The sequence below is a fragment of the Macaca mulatta genome, chromosome 8 (assembly GCF_049350105.2).
Source record: "Macaca mulatta isolate MMU2019108-1 chromosome 8, T2T-MMU8v2.0, whole genome shotgun sequence".
Lineage (NCBI taxonomy): Eukaryota > Metazoa > Chordata > Mammalia > Primates > Cercopithecidae > Macaca > Macaca mulatta.
The window spans coordinates 101,094,952-101,120,359 of record NC_133413.1 but is presented as its reverse complement, the minus strand read 5'-3'; the positions used below and the strand labels follow the sequence as shown (position 1 = coordinate 101,120,359).

At 38.0% G+C, this 25,408-nt stretch overlaps 1 protein-coding gene across 1 annotated transcript; it reads left to right on the top strand.

Annotated features, from left to right (window-relative positions):
* The first annotated feature begins 563 nt into the window (after positions 1-563).
* TMEM64 (transmembrane protein 64) lies at positions 564-25,144 on the top strand. The gene is made up of 3 exons (XM_002805423.4): positions 564-1,534; positions 15,469-15,624; positions 21,254-25,144. The coding sequence occupies exons 1-3, from the start codon at positions 740-742 to the stop codon at positions 21,443-21,445; spliced, it is 1,143 nt and encodes a 380-aa protein (XP_002805469.2). The 5' UTR covers positions 564-739; the 3' UTR covers positions 21,446-25,144.
* The last annotated feature ends 264 nt before the right edge of the window (positions 25,145-25,408 follow it).

Here is a 25,408-nt window from a genome sequence, read left to right as displayed (position 1 = left end):
GACCAAGCCATATGAAACCCACAGGGTGACCTCGCTACCTGGGAGGTAAGTCTGAGACAGGGAGAATAGGGCCAAGGACAATAGCCAAACCCTCCTCAGAACAGGACAAGAACGCTTTCCCCAATTCGACAGGGTAGCTGCGGATGTGAGCGCCACTCACAGCTGCCCGCTCCGATAAGAGGTTACTGCGGAAACGACCAGGAGGGAACGGGCGAGGATCCAAGCAGCTCACGGACTGGGGTCGCCTCTGTCCGAGAAGGGGAGCGCGCGCCCTGACACGCCGGCATGCGCGCGACTGTGGGAAGTCGGGGAGCGCGCCCCTGCCAGTCGCCCCGCCCTCCCCAGAGCTCCTGCCCTCCCAGCAGTTGCTCTCAGCAGCCCTGGGCCTCCGCTGGCCCACGCAGACGCCCCGCGACCCCTGCAGCCTGGCGGGCAGGCGTCACGGGGGCGGGGCCAGAACACAGCCCGCTCCGCCCCGAGCGCCCGCGGCCCCGCCCCTCTGGCCGACAAGGGGCGGGCACCGCCGGAGTGGGCTCCGTGGGCGCTGGGGCGGGAGTTTCCTCACTCCGCCCGGCCGTCGCTCCTCCGCTGATTCGGCGCCCTTGTCCGGGCTGTCTCCCACCCCCTGAGCGGACGCAGGGAGTCGAGGCCGGGCGAACCGGGCGCCATGAAGGGCAGCTGCCTAACAGGCGCCGCGGCGGAGGGGCTAGTCGGCTGAGGGCCCGCGCCGGGCTGTGGCATGCGGAGCCCGGGCGGGATCCTGCTCCAGGCGCTGCCCCGGCTGCTGCAGCACGCGGCCCTCCCGGGCCTTGCAGAGCTGCCTGCCCGCTGGGCCCTGCCGCGGGGTGCGGGCGGGGACGGCCTGGCGGACCGCCTTCCCCGAGGGGGCGGGGCGAGCGCGGCGGCGGCAGCGGCGGCGGCCTCGGGCGCCCTGCTCGGCGCCTATCTGGAGCGCCACGGTCCGCCAGCGGCTTCGGAGCTGCCGGAGCCGGGCGGGGCCTTGGCGGGCTGCCCCGGGAGCGGCGGCGGCGGCGTGGTGGTCGGCGTGGCCGAGGTGAGAAACTGGCGCTGCTGCTGCCTCAGCAGCACCTGTTGGTGCCGGAGCCTCGTGCTGGTCTGCGTGCTGGCCGCCCTGTGCTTCGCTTCCCTGGCCCTGGTCCGCCGCTACCTTCAGCACCTCCTGCTGTGGGTGGAGAGCCTTGACTCGCTGCTAGGGGTCCTGCTTTTCGTCGTGGGCTTCATCGTGGTCTCCTTCCCCTGCGGCTGGGGCTACATCGTGCTCAACGTGGCCGCTGGCTACCTGTACGGCTTCGTGCTGGGCATGGGTCTGATGGTGGTGGGCGTCCTCATCGGCACCTTCATCGCCCATGTGGTCTGCAAGCGGTTGCTCACTGCCTGGGTGGCCGCCAGGATCCAGAGCAGCGACAAGCTGAGCGCCGTTATTCGCGTCGTGGAGGGAGGAAGCGGCCTGAAAGTGGTGGCGCTGGCCAGACTGACCCCCATACCTTTTGGGCTTCAGAATGCAGTGTTTTCGGTAAGTAGGGTCCCGCTGGCCTATCCCTCTCCAAGTCTGTTTTTGAGCGGTCTTTTGGCGGCCCTAGGAGGGCGCTCTATCAGATAAACACCAGCAGAGAAGTGACATTGAGGGCAGGAGTTACAATTACTTTCCATCGCACCCTAGGAAATCTGTCATACACATAAAACATACCTAACGCGGAGTCTCGAAAGACAGTTTGTTAGATAAAAAGCTAATGTTCCTTTTCGGGATGGGAACGTAATTAAAAATGAAAAGCCCTCTTAACAGTGGGCATGCAGGGACATGAATGGAAATGCACATCTTTAATACTTGTCATCTTTTGTAGCAGCTTTGGCAACATTTAGGGAGGAAAGCTTCACGTTTTTAGCTTTCTCTCTTGCTTGCATAAATACATCCAGGGTTTTGATTCAAGTTTTTAGCAACATGGACCGAAGGAAGTGTTTCAGTAAACAGTGGAGGAGCTAGTTGCAGACTCCGATTTTTGGAGTTTCCTATATTTGTAATGGGCTTTTTCTTCTTCAAGTAATTGTGCTTTAATGCGATGTAAAGGAGAAAATGCTACTGTTTATCTTTCTTTGGAGGAACTTCATTTCGAAATCGCAGGGCGGTGAATAAAACAGAACAGATAACCTTTTGCTCAATTAGCGTTTATTTTTCTTCAATATATGCACCATTATAGACTTTTCTGTGCTTGTATTCATATGTTTTGCTTGCCCAGGTTTTTATAGCTAGTGTGCATCTCCATGCAACTGATTTAGGATAGAAACACTGCTAGTGAAGAGATCATTTTACTGGAAGAAAGGAATCTGGTCTACAAACTTTGTGACTTTGGATCAAATTACTGACCCTGTCTGGCTTCACTTTTCTCTTTTATAAAGTGAAGGACTTAAAAAAGTAGATTACCGTGTTCCCCAAATTCAATTATTCTAAACTACCAAGCGTTTATGTAGATTCCCAGGAACTCAACCCTTCAGCTAGACTTAAAGAAAACTGTACTGAAGTAAAAAGATAATTGCACTCAAAACCATAGGAATTGATGTATTTTAAGTGATTCTGATGCATTGTTTCAAAAAGTAAATCATTGTTAGTCTCTGGAAACTTTCTCATTTTGTTTTGAATTAGGAATAATTCTAACCAATCTACCTCTTTGTGATGAAATTAAAATCTTTCCCTTTTTTCTTTTTTTTTTTTTTTTTTTGAGACGGAGTCTCGCTCTGTCACCCAGGCTGGAGTACAGTGGCCTGATCTCAGCTCACTGCAAGCTCCGCCTCCCGGGTTTACGCCATCCTCCTGCCTCAGCCTCCCGAGTAGCTGGGACTACAGGCGCCCGCCACCACGCCCGGCTAATTTTTTGTATTTTTAGTAGAGACGGGGTTTCACCGTGTTAGCCCGGATGGTCTTGATCTCCTGACCTCGTGATCCGCCCGTCTCGGCCTCCCAAAGTGCTGGGATTACAGGCTTGAGCCACCGCGCCCGGCCTTGTTGGTTGTTTTTTTAAAAGCTTTTCTTTTCTTTTAAATGCCTTTTGCAAACCTCTTGATTCCAAGCAACAGCAGCAATGACTATAATGGTATTTGGTAGAGGCAGTGGAAACAGATAAGCGGTTTTCTGTAGAGATGAAGTTTAGTGTTAGCAGTAGTTTGGTATAGTCTTAAATTTCTTTTTCATACCCTCCTGTAGTATGAAATATAAACTTGAACTTTGATCCAGTCTTGGGTAATAATAAATAAACTATCCCAGAACTTTGAAAGAAGGTTAGGCTAAGGAACCTGAATAGATTGATTGTTAGTTTGTGTTTCAGTATAGCATGTATCCTTGGGCCTTTTCTTGTCCACCTACTGCATGCCAACTACTATCCTAGGCTCTTTCCACATATTTCTGATCCTTAAACCAGCCCTGCAGAAGTTGATTATGCACATATTATAGACTAGTGTCTACTAGTTAGGAGCACAGGGCTGGTGCTGTGGATTCCTGCTGTCTGCTTAGAGTCTAGTGACTTTGGGCAAGTTGTTTATTCTCTCTGTGCTTCAATTTCTTATTTGTAAAATAAGGAAAGTAATGATACCTACTTCCATAGGATTATTGAGAAGATTACATGAGATGAATACATGCAACAGAGCCTGGCTTAACAAACACGTGTTAGCTTTTGTCGTTTCTGTTGTTATGACCCAAGGTCACCAAGGTACTAAACTAATGGTGGAGTCAGACTTTGAACCATGGTCTGATGGTAGGGTCTCAACCCACCACCTCTTCATTTCTTCAATATATATTTAATGCCGGGTATAGTCATGGGTAAATAGTAAGGGCTCATTATGTATTTACTGATTGACAATAAGGTAGGCTTTTCTTTTGATTATGTCTGTTACATATTAAGTATGTGACTAAGAAGTTGTATTTTGTACTTGGTAATAATTTAAGGTAATCATGTAGTTGAAACTGAGCTTGACAAGGGACAACTCTGAATTTAGCATTGTGTGATCCATAAAAAAGAAGGGGAAAAAAAAGAAAAATGGCCTCTTGCAATAGGTATTATTGTCACCATTTCACTGAGAAAGAAACAGAAGCTCAACCATCCAGGAACTTCTTCAGTCACCCACCTACCAAGTGGGTGAGCTAGGGTTTGAACTCAGGATCAGCTGATATGGTGCATCTTACTGTAAAGTTTTTACTCATAGCCATAGCAGGGTGGGCTGTGAAGCCACTGGATATGGTCTGTTATGTCCTGTTTATACCTATTGTCCTGAACTGCCTGCTTACAGAAGTAGTCCTTTCAACTAGAACAGTTTTCTGAATTCACCCAGGATATGTGAAAGAAAAGAAAGCTTAGTTAAGGCTGATGTTAGTTTTAGTCTGACTTTCCTTTCTGCCTTCTAGAACTCCATTCTGCCTCCTCATATACCCTCTCTACCTCATACCCCTCCTGCTGACCATAGCTGCCCCCTTTCTAGGCATATTTCTTGTGTTTGCTACATCCCTCCTTATCTTTGAAATCATCCTTTTTTTAAAAAAAAAAAAAACAAATTCCAGTTAAAACTCATTTTTTTTTTTTCTTTGGTGCCCATAATTAGAGAAATTCATCTGGGCTTACCTCAAAGAAGTTAGGTGTAGTGGTCATGAGAGGCCCAGGCTTTGGAAATAGATGATCCTGAATTAGTCCGTGCCATCTGGCCTTCTCCATTTCCTCATCTGTAAAATGAAGTAGAGTTATGAGGCTTAAAAAAGCTGATACTGTGAAGGCATTAAGTATTTTGTCTGGCTCATAGTCACTTCCCAGTAATTGTTAAGTGTTATTATTATTTGTAGTGGTGGAGGTAGTTGTATTCACATTTTAGAAGCAGGAGCTGATTGTAAAGGATAATATATGGAAGAAGGAAAGGCGCTTTCCCTTGCTTATCTCCTCTGAACCATTTTTTTCCCCTTCTCCCATGCATACTAGAAACTTGAAATCAGATTGGTTCCAACATTTACAGTGTCATCTTGAAGTAGTTATAGTTACTCTTTTGAGCCATACTTTCTGTTGTGAGATGTGTTTAATAATACATGCTGCAGAGCTGTGATAAAATATATAGTTTGCTCATTATTTGCTATTTCTTTCTCACCATCCTCTGCATTCCAAAATGAGGATACTGAAACTGAGCTACTTTTAAAAAAAATTTAACAAATACCTATATTGTACTTAACTAATTGCCAGGCACTGTTTAATCATGCACTCATAACTTATTTACTGTTCGTTTCAGCCATGATCCTCATCATATAGCTGAGGCAGTTGAGGCACAGTGGTGAAATAACTTGCCCAAGATTACACAGTTAGTAAATGTTTACAGTCATTAACTTACTCAGGGTACTAGTGTTGGTCCAAGAAGAGCTGGATTTCCCAGACACATCCTGATTCCAGTTGTAGAATACTTGTCCTAGCACACCTTGAATATCAGACATTATGGAGGACTGGGGAAGGTTCTATACAGTTGACTTAGGTATCATCCCAGATGTTAGAGCAGGGGTCAGAAAACCACAGCCCAATTTTGTATGGCATACAAGCTAAGAATGATTCTTCCATTTTTAAATAGTTGGAAAAAATACCACAAGAATATTTCATGTACATGAGAATTATATGAAATTCAAATTTTAGCATCTGTAAATGGTGTTATTGGAATACAGCTGTGCTCACTTATGTGTGTGCTATGTGTGTATCCTTTTAATCCAAAATGGCAAATTGACTAGTTACTACAGACCCTACTGCCTACAGAGCCCGAACTGTGTACTATCTGGTGCTTCATGGAAAAAGTTTGCCAACTTATTCTGCCTTAGAGTCACAGCAACAAAACAGCTACCAAGCCTGAGCCCCTGCAACTGTAGGAAGAGGCCCTTAATTTCTCACATATATCTTATATTTTTATTTAACAGAAAAAATTTTTAAACAAAAGCAATCAATGGGTATTGTGTGTAAAATGCAAATAAAATAGAAATTAGTAAATTTAAAAGTGCAAGACCTTACCCATCACTGTGGCTCACTTCTTAGTGAACTGCTTTATAGAATTGTTTGTTACCAAACCACCAATTACTTGGTTATTTATGTGAGCCCACCATAGGTTTGAAGCAACAAATAGATTCTTTGTTTTGGAGGGAGCCAGGGAGCTGTGAAACTGGTACTGACTGAAATAATAATAGTGAAGGATGTCATTATAACTTTAAGCAGATATAACTGTTTTTCAAGTTTTCCTAGAGTTTGCATTGAGTTATTAAGAAGATAAATTACTTTTAGTAATTTAGTTTATATTTGAACTGAAATTTATTACAACTAAAGAAAAGTTTTTGGCAAATGACTCTAAGACCACAAATACAGTATAGTATCTTGGCTTATGCTGTGGGGTCTTCTGGTTCTGTCTTAGCTCCTTTGTAGCCCTGGTGAAGTCATTTAATGATTCTGGCCTCCAGTTTTCCTTATTTGCAAAATGAGAGGGTATAGATTAGGTCAGAGTTTGCTTTTAAAAAGACAAGTGTTCTGAGCAACAATGTAACATTACGTTTTATTTTTTAACAGTTTAGTGATAGTGTGTGTTATAAAAATAAACATTTTCTCATTTTCTTAAGTTCTTATTCTGTAATGTTTTCTTATTTTCTTAAATTCTTATTCTGTGCTGTAGATATAGCCATAGATTCAGATAAAGATATGATAGTCGTAATACTTGTCACTGTATCAGTGTATGTAATGATGATTTCTTCTTACTAGTAAAGTGTAATGATTTGCTGCCAGTGGTACAGTTCAGGCAAAATAGAAAGGCAGATGCAGTCTGTGTTTTGAAAGAGTTGGAGGCTGGCCCTTAAGGGTCAGATAGGATGACCAAGTTGTGTAATGTCATCTCAGTACACATCCTGATACCTCACAATACCACTGAATGCAGCTGACCTTTATTTCCTTGAAACTGTTTTCCCCTCTTTGTGTGTCTTTAGTTATCTCATCAGCTTCTGCGTTTTTTTGTGTCATATGTAGGCTTATAATTCACTAATCTATATCTCTAGCCTGTTATATTAATGTATATACAGTATGTTTTATTAACCCTTTCTAGATTTAAAAAAAATTTGTTTAAAAGCAAAAAGGTTATTAAAACGTATTTTAACAATATTTGTTTTTTCTGTCTATATGTATTCATTGTAAAAACTTTGAAAAGTATAGCAAGTACAAAGAAAAAAGTCCTTAGCATTTTAGTGTTTATTTTTCTCTTTTGCATTTTATTGATATGTATTTTTAATATAATATTGAGTTAATGATTTTTGTGACCTTCTTTTACTTGATGTAATGAACATCTTGTCATTACATGTATTGCAACATGACTTTTAATGATTGCATAGTCAGCTGTAGTTTTCTATCTTTGTATCTTTTTTATTCCTGCTTAGAACTGGGCCTTAGATATATATAGAAGGCATATGATACATTTTTTTAGTACAAACAATAAACCTATAGTATGTCAGATTGTATGAAGAAAATCTTTTCAACTTGTGTTCCAGAAATTATGTACAATAAGAGACACATTTTTCCCCCCTTGGGGGAAGATTCAAGACCTCTGTGTGTATGGGGGTGGGAGGGTGGAAGGGTGGTTAAACCAAATTGTCAGATAAATTGGTGACCCCTCCCTAAGATATTTGGGAGCCATTAAAAGCAGTTCCTAATTTAGGGACAGTGAACTCTTGAAGAAGCTTGCATAGATGAAGATGCTTCTGTGTCGTAGACAGACATTGACCTAACCATTTCTGTCAGTAGAAATCTCTTTACTCTGAAGCCCTCTCTAGCTGTTAGGGTAGGGTCTCAGCACTGCTATGGCCTTGTTTTTTTTTTTTTTTTTTCTCCAGTAGCAAGACTTTTTTCAGTACTCTCAGGGTTGCTTGAGAGACCCTAACAAGAGGGTCTTAGCCTTGACATTAGGTTCACCTTGGAGGTTTCTGGAAATATTTTTAGTATTCATTCAGTAAATAATTGGTAGGTGCCTAGCATGTGCCTGCTGCTGTTTTAAATGCTGGAGGTGTAGCCGTGAATAAAATAAAGTCTCTCCCTTGAGGTGGTAGCATTCCAGTGGAGAAATAGCATTCTAGGTAAATCATGGTGTAAGTTTTGCTGAAAATAAGTTAATTTTCATTTATAACATTTTTTCTGTGTGCTTGGCAGAGTGTTCTTAATTTCTGAAAATCCAATTAAAAATGGACTTTGCATTCCAACTTGTTTATAAACTGGCAACTACTCTAGGTTTCCATGTTTATAAATAAAACATTGTTGGTGTTGATACATCCAACCTCCAATAAACATATATTTAGCACCTAATATATAGTAGGCATTTGTTAAGATCTAGGGACACAATGAGGACCAAGACAGGCAGATCCCTTTCCTCACAGAATTTATAGTTTGGGAAAGGACTGAGGGGCAAACAAATGGCAAAACCTTCAGTTGTTCTCCAGTGCAAAGGGGACAGGGAAGTATAGTTTCTGTCAGAGCACTTGAAAGCACTTAAAAGGCTTGTGGCATCTGGGAAGGTTTCCTAGAGTAATTGATGACTGAGTAGTGAAAGACAGTGTAGGACTTTTTGGAGTAAATGGAGTGGAAAGAAGGATGTGCTTGTTGTACTCCCCAGAAGGAACAATGTAGAAAGGCCCAGAGGGAAAGGGGAGCAAGTAGTGTTCTAGGAACTGAGACAATTTTGATGTGACTGGGACATAGTGTGACAGGATGTGTGAAATGCTCAGAGGCCAGATCATGAAGCACTTTGTGCTGTGAAGAACCTCATGGCAGTAGGAGGGAGTTTAAGCAGGATTATTCTCCCTTTTTAAAAAGATTTCTGCAGGAGTTAGCATAGGTAGTGAGTGGGGTAGTCTGTGTGTCAGGACCGGAGAGGAGACTAAATTAGGAATAGGCCCAGACGGTGGATAGATTTCCCCAGAGAAGGTGCGGTTGACAAGAGGTAGTAGATATTGGATGTGGGAAATGAGGAATTAGCTGTGTGCCTGACTGACGAGGTTTCCAGCTATGGCCGCTGAGTTTGGGAACACAGAAAAGATGAAGAGGTATTTTGAGGAGCAAAGGAAAGAGAATATGCAGTTAACGTTTTTCTTTAAACTGATTTTTAAACTTTTGATTTTCTGAGAGTGAAAAATAGTTGCCATTTATGAATGCAGTGGCGCGATCTCGGCTCACTGCAAGCTCCGCCTCCCGCGTTCACGCCATTCTCCTGCCTCAGCCTCCCGAGTAGCTGGGACTACAGGCGCCCGCCACCACGCCTGGCTAATTTTTTTTTTATTTTTTAGTAGAGACGGGGTTTCACTCTGTTAGCCAGGATGGTCTCGATCTCCTGACCTCGTGATCCGCCCGCCTCGGCCTCCCAAAGTGCTTGGATTACAGGCGGAGCCACTCACTGTGCCCGGCCATCTCTTCCCCAATTTTTCTGAAATATTAGTAGGAAGTATTTTGGGGATATATACAGTAAAATACTTTATCAGTAAATATTAATTAGATGAAAAGACCAAACTGGTCATTTTAATTTCTCTTGACCAATCCTTTCTTAACAGTCTTAGGGATTCATGATTTTTTTCTATAGTGATTCATGATTTTTTCCTATATAATGTAATTTAATATATTTTAATTGGAATTTATAATATTTTAACAGTAATTTTGTTAATAAGCAGCATCCCAAATACCAAGCCACACGTCTGTACAGGAAGGTATAATTTGCCAAAATGAATGCTAGATTCACAGAGCTGCACATAAAATTTGAGGTCTTCTGAATACAGGTCACCTTTATATTCTTTATTACATCCATGCCAGGATAGTCTATGTAAAAACAAAGTTTCTTGGTGGGTTAAATTAAAGTGGTAAAACCATTGTGTAAACAGCTATAATCTTAGAAAGCAGAAGAGCTGGGTCAGGTTTCCTGAGAGCTGTGCTTGGTGCTTTGCCTAAGAGGACCGACCACAGCCCCAGCTTCAGTGAATGTCCTAGTGATAGATCTAAAGACGGAGGTTCTCTGTTGTCAGCTCCAAAAATGCCGTGTTCAGAGGTGAATCAGCTCTTGCTCTTCAGAATTACAGTTTTTTTTTTTCCTCTCATTTATTTTTCCCCTCCCAGATGGAATACTTCTTTGTTTTCAGGATCTATTTGGTATAGTGGTGAAATGATGTTCTACATGTTAACCCCATGTTAAGTGAATCACATCTTCAAGTACATCATGTACCTCTGGGAATAAAGGATATATACTTTTATAGTGCTTCTAGAGTTTTTAAAACATGAGAGGATAGCAGTCAGGTGGTGTTTGCCATCCCTTAAACTCTCGCTGTGGTATCTCATCACAGAAACTAACTAGCAAGATAGCATTGATATCCTAGGTAGAGAAATCTAGGGGTTCTTTGATTTGGAATACAAATCCTGAGCTAAAATGCTGGGGTACTTGCAGGCAAGAATTCCAATGGTATTGATCTAGGCTCATGTTTAATGTCTTTCTACAAAGTAAAACAAGGAGACAAAATTTTAGAACTTTGATGCTTGAAGACTGTGGAGAGAAGACTGGATGCATCTCCTTTTGAAAACAAGTATTCCAAATATGTTTGTCAAAGACTGAGCTAGATGGAAATTCTGAGTAAAATTTTTGCTTATAGGAAATGCTGTATTAAAAATAGGCCGGGTGCAGTGGCTCACGCCTGTAATCCCAGCACTTTGGGAGGCTGAGGTGGGCGGATCACAAGGGCAGGAGTTCAAGACCAACCTGACCAACATGGTGAAACCCTGTCTCTACTAAAAATACAAAAATTAGCCAGGTGTGGTGGTGCACGCTTGTAATCCAGCTACTCAGGAGGCTGAGGCAGGAGAATTGCTTGAACCTGGGAGGCAGAGGTTGCAGTGAGAACAAGATCGTGCCATTGCACTCCAGCCTGGGCGACAGAGCGAGACTCTGTCTCAAAATAAATTAATAAAATAAAATATTTTGGAAGAAGCTGTTCATCTTTAATAAAGTTCTTAGTAGTTTAAAACCTGTGTACATGTATGTTACTGTGTTGCTCCATTGGTTAAAGCATTGAACACTCCAGCAAAAATATTTACGATTATTAACTAAAATTATATGTATGTATAATAACACTTTTTCCCAAGGGTAAGGTTTGGTCATGAAAGATTTGATAAACTTCAATTTATGCAGTTTATGCATGGGTGATGGTCTTGTTGAGTTGAGTGATAGAGTTGTTTCAGATTTATGAAATCTGTTCTTAAATTACCCATTTGAATATTATTGATGTCATCTGTGAATGTCAATTATGTGTTCTATTTAGAGAAACTTCATTACATTTAAAGGTAAAGGTTGTGGCCAGAAGTGTTGCATTCTGAAATTTCTGAACTGAAATATTTATTTTAAAGATAACTTCCATAATATGGAATGTTTTGTTATTAACTGCAATGTAATTTTTATAACATTCATTTTTGTCATATGTTCTTACTTTCTATATCTGACATGTTTATTCTAAAGAAAGTTCTCTGCTCCTATAAGTGCTCTAAATTGAAGAAGGAACCTTGCTCAGCTTAGCTCCATTCACATCATTCTTTGACTAGACTCCCTGGTACCTTTCCTCTGAGTATAGGCTCCTTCCTCTTTTATCTAAGGCCCCAACATGTATCACCCCATCTAGTTTTCCTGTCTTTATTTTACACGATTTCTTTGTGTGTGCCCTATAGACAATCCTAGCTGTGCTGCCAACTTTATGAGTACATTCTGTACTTTCCCTGCCATTGCACTGTAGCGTGGGCGACAGAGCGAGATTCTGTCTCAAAAAAATAAAAAAAATAAAATAAAATAAAAAAATAAATAAATAAAATAATTTGGAAGCAGCTGTTCATCTTTTGTTCGTTCTCTTCTTGGAACACCTGCCTTCCTCATCCTATCTATCTTTGCTTGCCGAACTCATACTAGGCTTTCAGTGTCTGCCTTGAATCCCTCTTTTCCCAAAAAGTTACCCTTTGGCCTCCACTTCTACAATTAATTTTCATCCTTTATTCTTTAATGCTCAGCATGTAGTCCTTCTCAGTGCTCCCCATTCTGCCTATTTCTCAGGTAGTTTATGTTTACTTGTCAGTGTGTAAATCCATCAGTGGTAGGCACTGTGTCTTTTTATCTCTTCCAAGCACCTCTTGGAGCATCTTGCATTAGTAGTTATTGAGTCAGTGATCGATAAGGTGGATTGTTAACAACCAGTCACTGTAATATTCTTTCCAAATCAGCAGTAATACATCTCCAGTTCATTATCTATTAATAGAGTTGAATGTAGTTTTATTGAAAATATGAAATGATTTTTAGATTAGGTTGTATTAATAGTTGTAGAGTCACCTATAGCTGTTTAAAATATCAGATTTTAAAATTAGTAAAAAGGTTTAATAAAGTGGCCAGTAGCTTTCTTATATACCAGTAATACTCAGATGGGGGTGTGGAAAAGTTACTTTGAAAATCAATAGTAGTGGTAACAATAATAACATGAAATGCTTAGAAATAAACTAATAAGAAATGCATGGGATACGTGAATAAAGTGACCAAACTTTAGTAAGAGGTATAAAAGAAGATTTTGAGTAATTATAGAAAAATTTCTGGATAAGAATACCTAATATGGTAGAGATTTCAGGTCTATCCAGATTAATTTGCAGATTTGCCTTAATCCCAGTATAAAATTTACTCTTTTTTTTTGAGTGATAGAATGATCTGCAAGAATAAATGTGGCTGAGAACAGTTACGGCCATTTTTAAAAGAAACATAATGAAGAAGTTTGAATAGAATGGGAAATTCCTTGCCAGGTATTAACTGGTAGTCTTTATTACAATTTAGTTTCAGTACAAGATTTGAGACACCAATGTTTTAGTTCTATACAAGATTTTAAATATAAATGGACAGTTTTAGAGCTTCAAATAAGCCCTTTTTATATGAAATAACTTTTATTTCTACTAAAGTAAACATAATAAGTCAATGGAGAAGTTATTGATTATTTAGTATCTAATGCTGGGAAAATTGGCTATTGGGAAAGGGGAGGGATCAGGCTATATCCTCACCTCGAATTTGAGTAAATTCCGGAAGGAATAAGTGGTGAATGCTAAAAAGAAAAACATAATCAGAAGAAATATATAGGTAGAAATCAACAATAGACTCTTAAAACACTTTCCAAAGCTAAATGCATTGGAAAAATAAGAGGACAAAATAGATAATATTTTATTATGTAAAAATTTAAAAACATTTGTATGTCAAAACATAAAATTAAGAGATAAAGGACACTTTAGCAAAAACTGTATGCCACATATAATAGACAACAGGTTGCCCTCACTATATAAATAGTTCTTACAAATAAGAAAAACACTTAATATCCCAATAAAAAAGAGCAAATGTGAACAAATAAACCCATAAGGAAATGTGAATAAAAAATGTATATAGAAAATGTGCCAATATAAGTTAAAATAGTACAGATTAAATAATGATGAAACATCGTTTTTACTCCTATCGAAATAAAGATTAAAATTTAATATTTACAGTTGGTAACAGTATGACAATGGATGCGTTCATGTATCACATACTGACAGGTGTGTTGAATCATTGTGAACATTTTGGAAAATGAAGTTTTTTACTATTTGAACCAATAATTCTAGTGATCTATCCTACCAGAGTTAAGATACATATGTCATGTATTGCTGTATATCAGATCAAAACTTAGTAGCTTAAAACAATCATTTATTGTCTCACAATTTCTCTGGGTCAGGGATTCCTCTGCAACTAGCTGGGTGCGTCTGACTCAGGATCCCTCACAATGCTGCAGTCAAGGTTTTGGCCAGGGCTGCAGTCATCTTAAGGCTTGACTGGGGCAGGATTCACTTCTGGGCTATTGACTGGCTATTTTTCCAGGCTATTTTTGCTAGCTATTGACTGAACACATCAGTTCCTTGCCACGTGCGTCTCTCCATGGGAACTACTTAGAGCATGGCAGCTTACTTGCTTGAGGAAAAAGTGGAAGTCCTATTCTTTTTGTAACCTAATTTTGGAAGTGACATCTCCTCACTTCTGCTCTTGCCTGTTTGCTAGAAGTAAGCACGAGGTCCAGCCCACACTCTAGGGGAAGGGATCACACAAGGACATGAATACCAGGAGATCAGGTCATTAGGAATATTTTAGATGTTGCCTAACACAGAGGTTAATATCCAAAAGACGTTATCATAATTTTAGAATTTTTTAATAGCCAAAAATAAATGTAATTCCATATATACAAAAAATGAAGCAATGTAAATATTCTACAGTAGGAGCGGTTAAATCGTGCTACATTCAGACAATGGTAGTATAATTGCATAATAATGATAATTTTCACCTTTTTTGAGTGTCAGTCATATGCCAGGTATTTCCTAGATACTTTAGAAATATTTCTGATCCTAACAGCCATCTAAGCTGGTGATGAATTTCATTTTACAAATGAAAAAACTGATAGTTAGCACTTTGGGAAACTGAGGTGGGCGAATTGCCTGAGCTCAGGAATTCAAGACCAACCTGGGCAACACGGTGAAACCCTGTCTCTACTAAAATACAAAAAAGTAGGGCCGGGCGCGGTGACTTACGCCTGTAATCCCAGTACTTTAGGAGGCCGAGGCAGGGGGATCACGATGTTAGGAGATTGAGACCACGCTGGCTAACATGGTGAAACCGCATCTCTACTAAAAATACAAAAAATTAGCCGGGCGTGGTGGCGGGCGCCTGTAGTCCCAGCTACTCAGGAGGAGCTTGCAGTGAGCTGAAATCGGGCCGCTGCACTCCAGAGCAAGACTGTGTCTCAAAAAAAAAAAAAAAAAAAAAAAAAAAAAAAAAAAAAAAAAGAAGTAGCAGTGTGGTGGCGTGCGCCTGTAGGCCCAGCTACTTGGGAGGCTGAGGCAGAAAAATTTCTTGAACCCAGGTCGCACCACTACACTCAACCCCGGGCGACAGAGCGAGATTCTGTCTCCAAACAAAACAAAACAGAGATTTAGAGACAGAGTAGCTTATTGAATTCTCAGCACCAGAATGCCATTCTAGGGTTGTCTGGCTTCAAAGCCCAGCGACCACACTGCTATTTAAGAATGCTTTTGAAGAATATTTAATGATATGAGGAAGACTTACAAAACTGTTTTTACAAAGTTATCTACGTGTGGATTTTATTTACATGAAAGAAAAAGTCACAAATCTTTTGATGGTAGTATAATAGAATATTAAAATTTACTTTTATTTCATTCTAAATATTCTACATTCTGCATGTATTCTCTTTATAATCATTTTGTAAATTCAGGATACTGTTGTAAAGATGTCAGCTCCTTCCCAAGGAAATACCACTAGTTAGACGTATACACACATTTTTTTATGTTGAATTGAGATTTTACTTGGTAATGAATCATTCCCTTTAATCTACTCTTCTAGATTACTGATCTCTCATTACCCAACTATCTGATGGCATCTTCGGTTGGACTGCTTCCTACCCAGCTTCTGAATTCTTACTTGGGTACCACCCTGCGGACAATGGAAGATGTCATTGCAGAACAGAGTGTTAGTGGATATTTTGTTTTTTGTTTACAGGTGAGTTTAAGGCCAAGGGTTGTCTCTTTTTTTTCTCTCTTTTTCTTTTGGTATGGCATTGCTGATTTGAGAGATTTCATTGAAAATAATAGGAGGGTTTTTCCATTTTAGATTTTTTTTTCTTAGTTCTTTTGGTACTACCTCATATTTTGACAACATTAAAATTTTTTAATTGTGTGGATATATGCAAGTGTGCAGAACTGAATTGATACAGAAAAATCCTCTTAAAGAGGCAAAAAGAATGACAAAAGTAAGATTATTTTTGTAGTGATTATTTTCAGAGTCATCACAAATCAAATACTGTATTTTGACTTTGTGTGAAATGTGCCTGAAAATAATTTTAGTAAGATTGGGCAGAGTTGAGTGTTTATCTTGTTACTTTATATTCAAATTATTGAAACTCACCTGTTTGCATTTTTTAAAGTATTATGTTGACAATGTAAATTTCTTTCTAGTACAATTTGATGTGAAACAAAAGATTTGTTTTAAAAAGTATTACCTCATAAAAATGTCTAAGGTTTTCTATTACAAGTCCAAATAAGACTTGTGTAATGGATTATTATTACCATGCAAATTGTAATATAGTTTGGGGCACATAAAATTTTACATAAGAGGTTGATGAAAGAGGAAAATACTGCCATGTAGGCAAATTTCTTTAGAGCCTTTAAATTTGCATGCAGAAATAGTTAAAAATTTATTTGTGATTGATTTTATTCCTGAGATTTAACAAAATAGAAAATCGTAATTTTTCATGAACTAGTGAGATGATGATGATAGTTAACCTTTATTCCATGCTTTATATGCCACATATTTAAGCCCATTTAGTCCCTACGAAAACCCTAGGAGGTACAGATGTTTATTATCTTGAGCTGGTTATTTATTATACATCTCTTCCCAAATCTGCATTCAGTGACATCACATTGATAGTTTGAAATTGCCCATGATGGGAATATTTACACCATGGGAAATGGCAAGTGCTGTAAATCAAGCCCCCTATCTCTGATCCACAAGAACTGGTTCACAAAGACACCATTAGATAGTAACTTGTTTAAAGTCCCCACTAATAAGTGGTAGAGCCAGGATTTGAACCAAGGTGGTTGGTTCTAGAGATCATGCTCAAAACCAGTAGAATATAGTCAGACCTCTGTATCCATTGGTTCCACATTCATGGATTCAGCCAACTACAGATTAAAAATATTTGGGAAAAAAATTAAAAATAACAATATAACAAAAAATAGCACAAAAAAGCAATGTATTGCAATAACTACATAGCATTTACATCATATTAGGTAGTATAAGTAATGTAGAAATCATTTAAAGCATATGGACGGATATGCAAAAGTTATATGCAGCTACCATGCCATTTTATGTAAGGGATTTGAGTATATGCAGATTTTGAAATCTGGGGGGATCCAGGAACTGATACCCCACAGATACATGGGACAACACTATACTCCTCTAAGCAAATAATACTAATGAGATGGTCCTCCAGACTTACTGGTCTTTTAACTTATTAGTTTTAACTGTTACTGAGTATATGGTACCATATTACAGATTTTATTTTGGTGGCATTATTCTCAAGTTTTTGAGACTCTATTGTGTTTAAAATACTATGATAAAATAAAGCCAGAGTTAATTTTCTTTGTGCTTACGAGGTACAAGTTTAGTACATAAAGTAAAACCATGAATATTTACATTGAAATATTGCCCAAATAAAGCTTATCAATAAAAGTACTTGCTTTAAGAAAAATTTTGTAGTATGTTGGATATGTAGAGTCAGTTTTTTTCTTTACTTTTTTCCCCAGAGCTATATTTTCTTTAGATAATCTGAATCTAAGTTAAATGTTTATGTTACAGTTGGTTTATTTATATTAATACAGCACGCTAATCATACAAAGTTAAACTTTCTATGCATTATATCTATAGCACAGTATATCATTTATGATCATCCTACAGTACTGTAAAATTAATGTGTATCACGTTCTCAGACTTTTTTAGTATGAAGTTAAGCATATTTTTTTTTTAGTTTCCTGAAAATAAGTAATCTATTTGAAACATTTTTTCCCTTTGACTTTACATTTGAGTAATTAGAATCCCTCATTGTTAATAGCTTGGAGATAACTTTTACTATTTAAAACTTTTTATGTGTCTTAGTAAATTATTCAACCATAGTCAATGAAGTTCATGGTACTTTTTAAACTATAGAATCTTCTTTTATTTAGTGATTTCTCACCCTTTGGTTAAGCTGGCAGATTTAAGCTTAGAATACAAAACAGTGGGGAAATCACATATTTCTTAGCCTAGGGATTTATGAAAAGAAGTGAAGACATGTTTACGCTTGCTTGATTTAATTGATATTAGTTACAGCTTAATTTGTATCAGGAGGCATTTAATGCAGCTTACAAAATATATACAAAAGAATAAGAAGATAGCTTAGGTTAAAGCTAGCAGAATAAGTATATTCATGAGATTCCTCATATTTTCTAGAAATGAGCCACAAATTTGCCTCTGAGTTTTATGGCTGCCAGCCTAAAATAAAGCAGTACAAAATAAATGTTCATAGGAAGCCACAACCATTTCTTGTATAGTTTGATTATCCCTTATCCGAAATGCTTGGGGCCAGAAATGTTTTAGATTTTGAATTTCCTCAGATTTTTAATATATTTACATTATGCTTACCTGTTGAGTATCCCTAATCCAAATGTCTGGAATCTAAAGTGTTCGAATGAGCATTTTCTTTGAGTGTCTTGTTAGTGCTCAAAAACTTTTGGTTGGAGCCTTTGAGATTTGGAATTTCTGGATTAGGGATTCTCAACCTGTACTGAAATCCAGCTTAGATTCTGTGGTCTATTTAGTTACTCTTCCATGCCTGTTATTTTTCTATGTACCTACCAACCGAAACCATCCAAGTTTTATCTGCTTTGCCCCTATTCTTTTGGGGAAGTCATGTAACCAAACGGATTGATATTTAACTCATGGTTGCAAATCTTCACCTAGTTTCTCAACACTACCCCACATCCCATCTCTCTCCTTTGTCTTCTCACTCCCCTGCTGTTGTCTTGAAATAGTTAATTATTTTAAACTATCTTCACTTCTCCTCACAATTTGACTCCTTCACTTGCTTCCCTCTTTATTGTCAACAGATTACCTCTCTTGCTTAACAGAAAAATCAGAAGCCTTCAACTGAGAAACCCCTGAATTTTCATATAAGAAATCTGTTAACTTCTTATGTTCCCGCCCCTGCTTAGCCTGCTTTCCAGTTAGCATTAAGAGATGCCTGTCTTTCTGTGTGACGCATGACCTTCTGCCTGTGTTTGATTCTTTGATTTCATTTTAATAAGAAAACTTTTTAAAAAATTGACTATACCTTCTGTTTCCATTTTCTAAATGCTTTTAACACTTCACTTGGCTAAGGAAGATGGGGAGGGCTTGTTGGGGGATTGTCCAAATCATCAGGCCCTGGGATCAGAAGTGCAGCTGGGAAAGTCCCACTTAAAGATACAACCATTTCACCCTTGCTATCTGTGGCCCTGCCACTTCCTTCCCTCAAACTGCTCTTTTTAAGGCTGTCAGTAACCTTTTCTAAATGAGATGCACTTTCCAGTTCTCATCTAGCTTGACCTGTTAGCAGTCTAAGACTCTTGACAGTGTCTTCATTATTAAAACACTCTTCCCTTAGTTTGTTTGATACCAGTGTCTTAACTTTTTTTCCCACTTGCCTGGCTTATGCTTAACTTCTTCCTTTCACCCCTTATATCTGTGTTTTTGAAGATTCTAGCTTAAGTTTTCTAGTCCTACTCTGAAAACTTTTTTCTTTAACAGCAAATCCAATTACTCTGATGGTTGCTGAGATGTGCATTTGGGTAAAGATCCTCCCCACACCCTCATCCTACTCCCCAGCACTGTCTTTAGCTCAGTCCTCTTTCTATAGCTTCAGACCCATTCCCTGACATCCGTGAACTTTTTTGGATATCTAACAGGCACCTCGAATTCAGCATGTCTAAAACAGAACGTAGCATTTAATTCACAACGCACCCCCCCCAATATTTTCTTCATCTCTTTAAATGGTGTTTCCCTTTATTGATATGTAGCAAACGTATGAGTTTTCAGTAAATATATCTTGTTTCTTTTAAGAGAATTAACAGAAAGCAATTACAGAATTTAAAGACCCAGCTTTAAGATGCCTAACTTATTTACAATTTTACTGAGTGATGGGTACTCATTTAATGGCACCCCCTAGCGCAAGTTCCAAGTTCCTCCCCTCTCACATTTACCATACCCCAAGTATGCTCTGCTTCTATTTTCTCTTCCCCAACCATCCTCAGCACTTGGATTTAAAATACTTTCCCCATAAAGCTTATGTTATAATTATGGGTAGATTTCATTGAAATTGTATTATATTTCAGCATCACTTTTGGTTACAGCAGCCTTTGTAAACTTGCTGGGACATTAAATAACACCTGCTGTATTTGCTCCAAGTCCTAAAGAACTGATTTATAAATGAACTTTGGAATAAAACTCATTTAGAAAATGTACACTGCTTAGACATTCTGAGGAATTGTACATAGAATGTTAAAGTGGGCTAGGTGCTGTGGCTTACCCCTGTAATCCCAGCACTTTGGGAGGCCGAGGCCGGCAGATCACGAGGTCAGGCGTTCGAGACCAGCCTGGCCAACATGGTAAAACCCCGTCTCTACTGAGAATACAAAAATTAACTGGGCATGGGAAGCATGCATGTAATCCCAGCTACTCAGGAGGCTGAGACAGGAGAATCGCTTGAACCCATGAGGTGGAGGTTGCAGTGAGTTGAGATTGTGCCACTGCACTCCAGCCCAGGCGACAGAGCGAGACTCCATCTCAAAAGAGGAAAAAGGAAAAATGTACAGAGGGAACATAGCTTCCTATAAGACAATGAGAAACTGAAGCTTCCCTAAATCACATCACTAGTGAGTAGCTAAGCTAAGACTAGAAACCTAACTTTCAATTTGATCGGTGTGATTATTTTTTCTAGTATCCCTTTGACTAACATTTTAAAATAATCATCGTATTTTCCTCTGATTTTGTTTTTTCCTAAGTATAGGCAGTTTCTTGTTCACAATCTCTTGTTAATTTCTTTGGAAGTTTATTGGCATTTCATTTTTTTAAGTGGTCCATAATACTTTTAATTTTGTCTGCACCAGATAGTTCATTGTAAATGGTAGTGCTTCTCACTAAGTTGGCTTAGAAATACCTATGGACATTTATAGTCATGCAAAGGTATAATACATTAATTATACCAACAAAGTTTAGCCAGCTGTTACCTCTGTTGTAGACATTTTTTATTCCTTGAAGAAAGCTTTTTGGCACAAAGAGACAGGTTTGGCTTGTATCAAGTGAACCAAAAGGAATGTGTGTTTTCCTAATACCGTGTCATGGTTACCTGTAGACTTCGGTCCTCCACTCCCAGGAGAAGCAGCAAAGGAAAGAATAAACAATAACTGTATGTAAACTATTTAAAAATGTATAGCCTTTTACCTACCATCTTTGAGAAGCACCCGGTTTGAAGCATTTCTAAACCAAATATTTATTGGATTTATCTTTTTTTCTGTATAAAATATTGATAACTGTAATGTTTTATTTTTATTCACAGATTATTATAAGTATAGGCCTCATGTTTTATGTAGTTCATCGAGCTCAAGTGGAATTGAATGCAGCTATTGTAGCTTGTGAAATGGAACTGAAGTCCTCTCTGGTTAAAGGCAATCAACCAAATACCAGTGGCTCTTCATTCTACAACAAGAGGACCCTAACATTTTCTGGAGGTGGAATCAATGTTGTATGATTCTAATGAGATATGTGATTGTCAAGAGCCTAGTGTGCTGTCTAAGGTCTAGCAGTCACTTCACTAGTGGGCAGAGACAAGTTCTAATTGTATTACGGCACAAACAAAACTGACTCGTTTTTAAATTGCACAATTTTTTTTTTTAAAGCAAGAATCATTTTCTGGATATGTAAGTGTAAATGTAGATGCAAATTTGGCTGCACCTCTTTATCATGCCTGTATTGGCCTATAGGTCTGCACTTTAGTGTTTTTTAATTGTTTTATTTCTGGGTATTTACGAACAGAGAAATAACCCAAATATTATTTCTGATTAGTGTCTTTATTTATAAAGCCCATGAGTTATTTGTATGCATATTTCCTACTTGGAAAGATGAGTAAAAGTATGCAGTTTTAAATGTGTAATATTATTGGATGTTCTTTGCTTTGGTAGTCTTTCCAGAAAGGATAAACAGTGGGTTTTGTTTTGTTTTGTTTTATTGTTTAAGTGGGACCACTTAGCTTCCCATTTCCTTACTAGTTAGAGAACAGACATTAATTTTCAGTGGAATGTATTTTTGCAGGCATCATGTTGTTACAGGGCCATTTACACCTATTCACAAAGCTTAAATCCTACCTTGTGGGACTGAAGTGCTCTTAAGATAACTGTTTATTTTCACTGTGTAATATGCAAAGCAAAAGGGAAATTATTTAGTGGGTAGTGACTCAAAATTAGAACTCTTGTTCTAATTCATTTACATTGGCTTTACCCTCCTTAGATTTTTCATCAAAGGGCTGTCCCATTGCAATCTTACTAAAACATTTTGTTAAAATAAACTTTTTTCCTTTTTATATTAATAATTAGGCTTTTAAATAAAAATATTATTCGTTTAAAATGGTGGGCTTACCATCATTGAAGATGTCACTCAGGTGGCCTTGTTTGATCAAAACGCCTTTTTTAAAAACCAAGCTTTAAAAACATGTTTATAATTTCATGAAGTACATATATATTGTTCCCATAGTCTTCAGCTTTAAAACTATAAATATGATATTAAGTTAATGCCCAAATTTGTGTTATTTGCCCTACTTTAAGTAAGTTTATTTTCTTTGTTTTTTCGGTACTTGTTTTTCTCTGATAAGACTCAGGAATTCTGAAATGTGAAATTGTCTCAATTCTTTCTCTTGTAGCATGAATCAAATGTATTTATTAATAGCACTTACGACTATAGAATATAATTTGGCATATGATTCATATTACATATGTATTATTCATTTATTTTATTTTAAAAATAGTTTAATTATAAACTTAATGAGTTTTTTTTAACAAATGAGATTATAGCTATTAATGCAAATTTTCTGGTAGGTATCTCTTTTATTGCTATGATGATTCCAACTTATCAGAGACCTCCCATTTGCCTTTTCATCATGGTAAAAGCTTTGTCCTCATCTAAAGTACAAAGGAATTATTTGGAAGCAGATTATTTTAGTCTTATGCTAGAGATGAATTTGTTCATTTTAATGGGTGATCTTTTTTCCCTATCAGGTGTAATTGCTTTCCTTTCCTTTATAATGTGTAAGTTTTCTCACCTTTGACTAACAGTAAAGTTCATTTATATGTCCATACCAAGAAGACTTCAGTGCAAATACTTTGAGAGCACCTGGGTCTACAGGACATAATTGGCCTCCAAATCCTCTTTTCTTGTTAATAGTAGGAAAATAGATATAGTATTGGAATACCCTTATTCTTTTTTGAGTCCTAATTACTCATTTCTTTTTCTTTTTTCTTACTTTCTTTTGAATCCTAGTTGCTGGTTTTTAATGATTTTAGTTTAACAATCCCAACCAACAATACATTTGATTTATTTTTTTCTGTCTAACCTGACAGTCTTTTTCGTGTGCTTCTTGTTTGTTGGTTAGTTTTTGTGAAAAGAATCATTATTTAAGATCACTATTTTCATACTTGTTTTACACTTCACGTATTTGGAAGTGCATTTATTTACTTAGCATTTGTGACTTGAATAATTTCACCAAATGAATACTTTTTGATAGTTTGTAATGAGTTCTAATTGTTACACTTTGCTTGGTACTTATAATAGATATGTAAAGGTAAAAGAAATAATTTTTCTGTATTCTGCCAATCTTAATTTTATATAATAAATCATCCATTTTTTTCTTAAAATAGTATGGATTGACTGTTTCTAAAATACCAATCTATGGCTGTGGTTTTTCTTTTCTTCAGCATTTCCAGCATCCAAGTAAACAGTAGTCCCTTACAGTCCTGCTACCTGCTGGGTGAATTTGGTTGCTGGGTTTTCAGGTTGCATTCACAATAAATCGTGCAAAGCATTGCCATGCCTTATTTACTCCATTTTTAATCCTGTATCCCGGATTTATGGCAGCAACACACATCTATAGGGTACTTTTATGTTGTCCAAATATTGCTGTCAGTCATATATACTTATAAAATGTCTCCAGTCATGTATATTTATAGAAATGTCAAATTTCTCAGACTGTTAAAGTGCAGTATAAAGTTGCTTAATGCACACTTACAAATGGTATATAATTTCTGAATCTTTTGAAAGATGTGTTCTTTTTTAATTCTTTGGGCGTTTTCTTAAGTTTTGCATATTTTTTGGTTTATTGTTAATGATTTTGTTTACTCTTTGCCAAATTTTGTCATGTAGGTTATTTTACAATAGCACCTTTTAAAACTGTATATACTAATTTACTAAGTATATTCATGTCCATTTTTATTTGATCATCTGATTTGTGAAATAACTTGAAATTTGTACTGTTTGGTTTGTGAAAATAATATTACCAACTCTCTGTCATTAGAATGTGTATTTTATGTTCAGAAGTGACTGGGTTTATTCAGAGCCAGCCATTCTCTCCCTTGATGCACTTTGTAACCAGTTACAAATCCTTTTAGGTGGCTTTTGCCTGATAGGGTCAAGTGTATTACTATAAAACATTTTTCTTCTTATGAAGCTATTAAGTTCATTAGTTACTCTTATTTCCCCTTGTTGTAATTAAGTGGTGCAAGTACAAGCATATCCCCAGCATTCCTGTGTGTGAATGTGCACTGCTGATTTGGACTGTTCTTGAGAAACGTGCTGTGACTTACATATGTCAATATTTATTGTCTCTAGGGACATCTTTAGAATGCTTGAGAAAGTCGCTAGGTTTGTGCCAGGTTGGTGCAGGTAAACCCATGCTGTTCATAGCCAAGCAGCATTTGCAGAGAAAAGGACAGTTTTACATAGACCCCAGGAAAAACAGTACTAACCTAGTTGATGGCCTTGGTGGTAGAATTTTGTTTCAGCCAGAGGCTACTCACTATATCAGAATGATGTTCAGTATAACACTATCTGATTTTTAGATTGGCCAATTTCTGTTGTAATCAAGTATTTAGTATATAATTTTTTAAAGTCATTGCTTTAATCTGAAAAGCCATTAGAAGGGAGAGGAATCACTGTTCTACAGGACATTTAAAACTCAGGAGTTCAAATAACCTCACATATTGAACATAAACTGTTAACTTACTCCACAACTTAATTCTAACCTGATACTTATGAATTGCAAAGTGATTGCTGCAAACTATTTTCTAAGGTGGCTGAAGATTTAAAATAGATCATTCTAAAGGGAAATCAGTAAAATGTCTTGATAATTGGTATCCAAATCACTTGTGTGCCTGAGAAAATAAAAGGTAATATTTTACTTCTCGCTTTTCTTTCTTTGTCTTTATATTTTAATGGATGTAGAGACCTGACCCATGAGAAGCAGTGTTTCAGGGGATAGGGAGGATGTGCTCCTAAAAATGAGAATGTTGATAATTGACGCTCCATGGGGTGGTTATGATTCTGGAAGAAGCCCTAAGGAGAAATGGTTCTGACATCTTAAATTGGCACTCCAGTTTTTTTCTACATCTTTAAGTCATGAAATGCCACCTGCCAAACAATTGTTATTCATTCATCCCAGCTAGTGGCA

Coding starts and splice junctions, on each gene's coding strand:
- TMEM64 (XM_002805423.4), top strand. CDS start 740: ATGCGGAGCCCGGGCGGGATCCTGCTCCAGGCGCTGCCCCGGCTGCTG. Junction 1,535..15,468: donor TTCAGAATGCAGTGTTTTCG/GTAAGTAGGGTC, acceptor CTACTCTTCTAG/ATTACTGATCTCTCATTACC. Junction 15,625..21,253: donor ATTTTGTTTTTTGTTTACAG/GTGAGTTTAAGG, acceptor TTTTATTCACAG/ATTATTATAAGTATAGGCCT.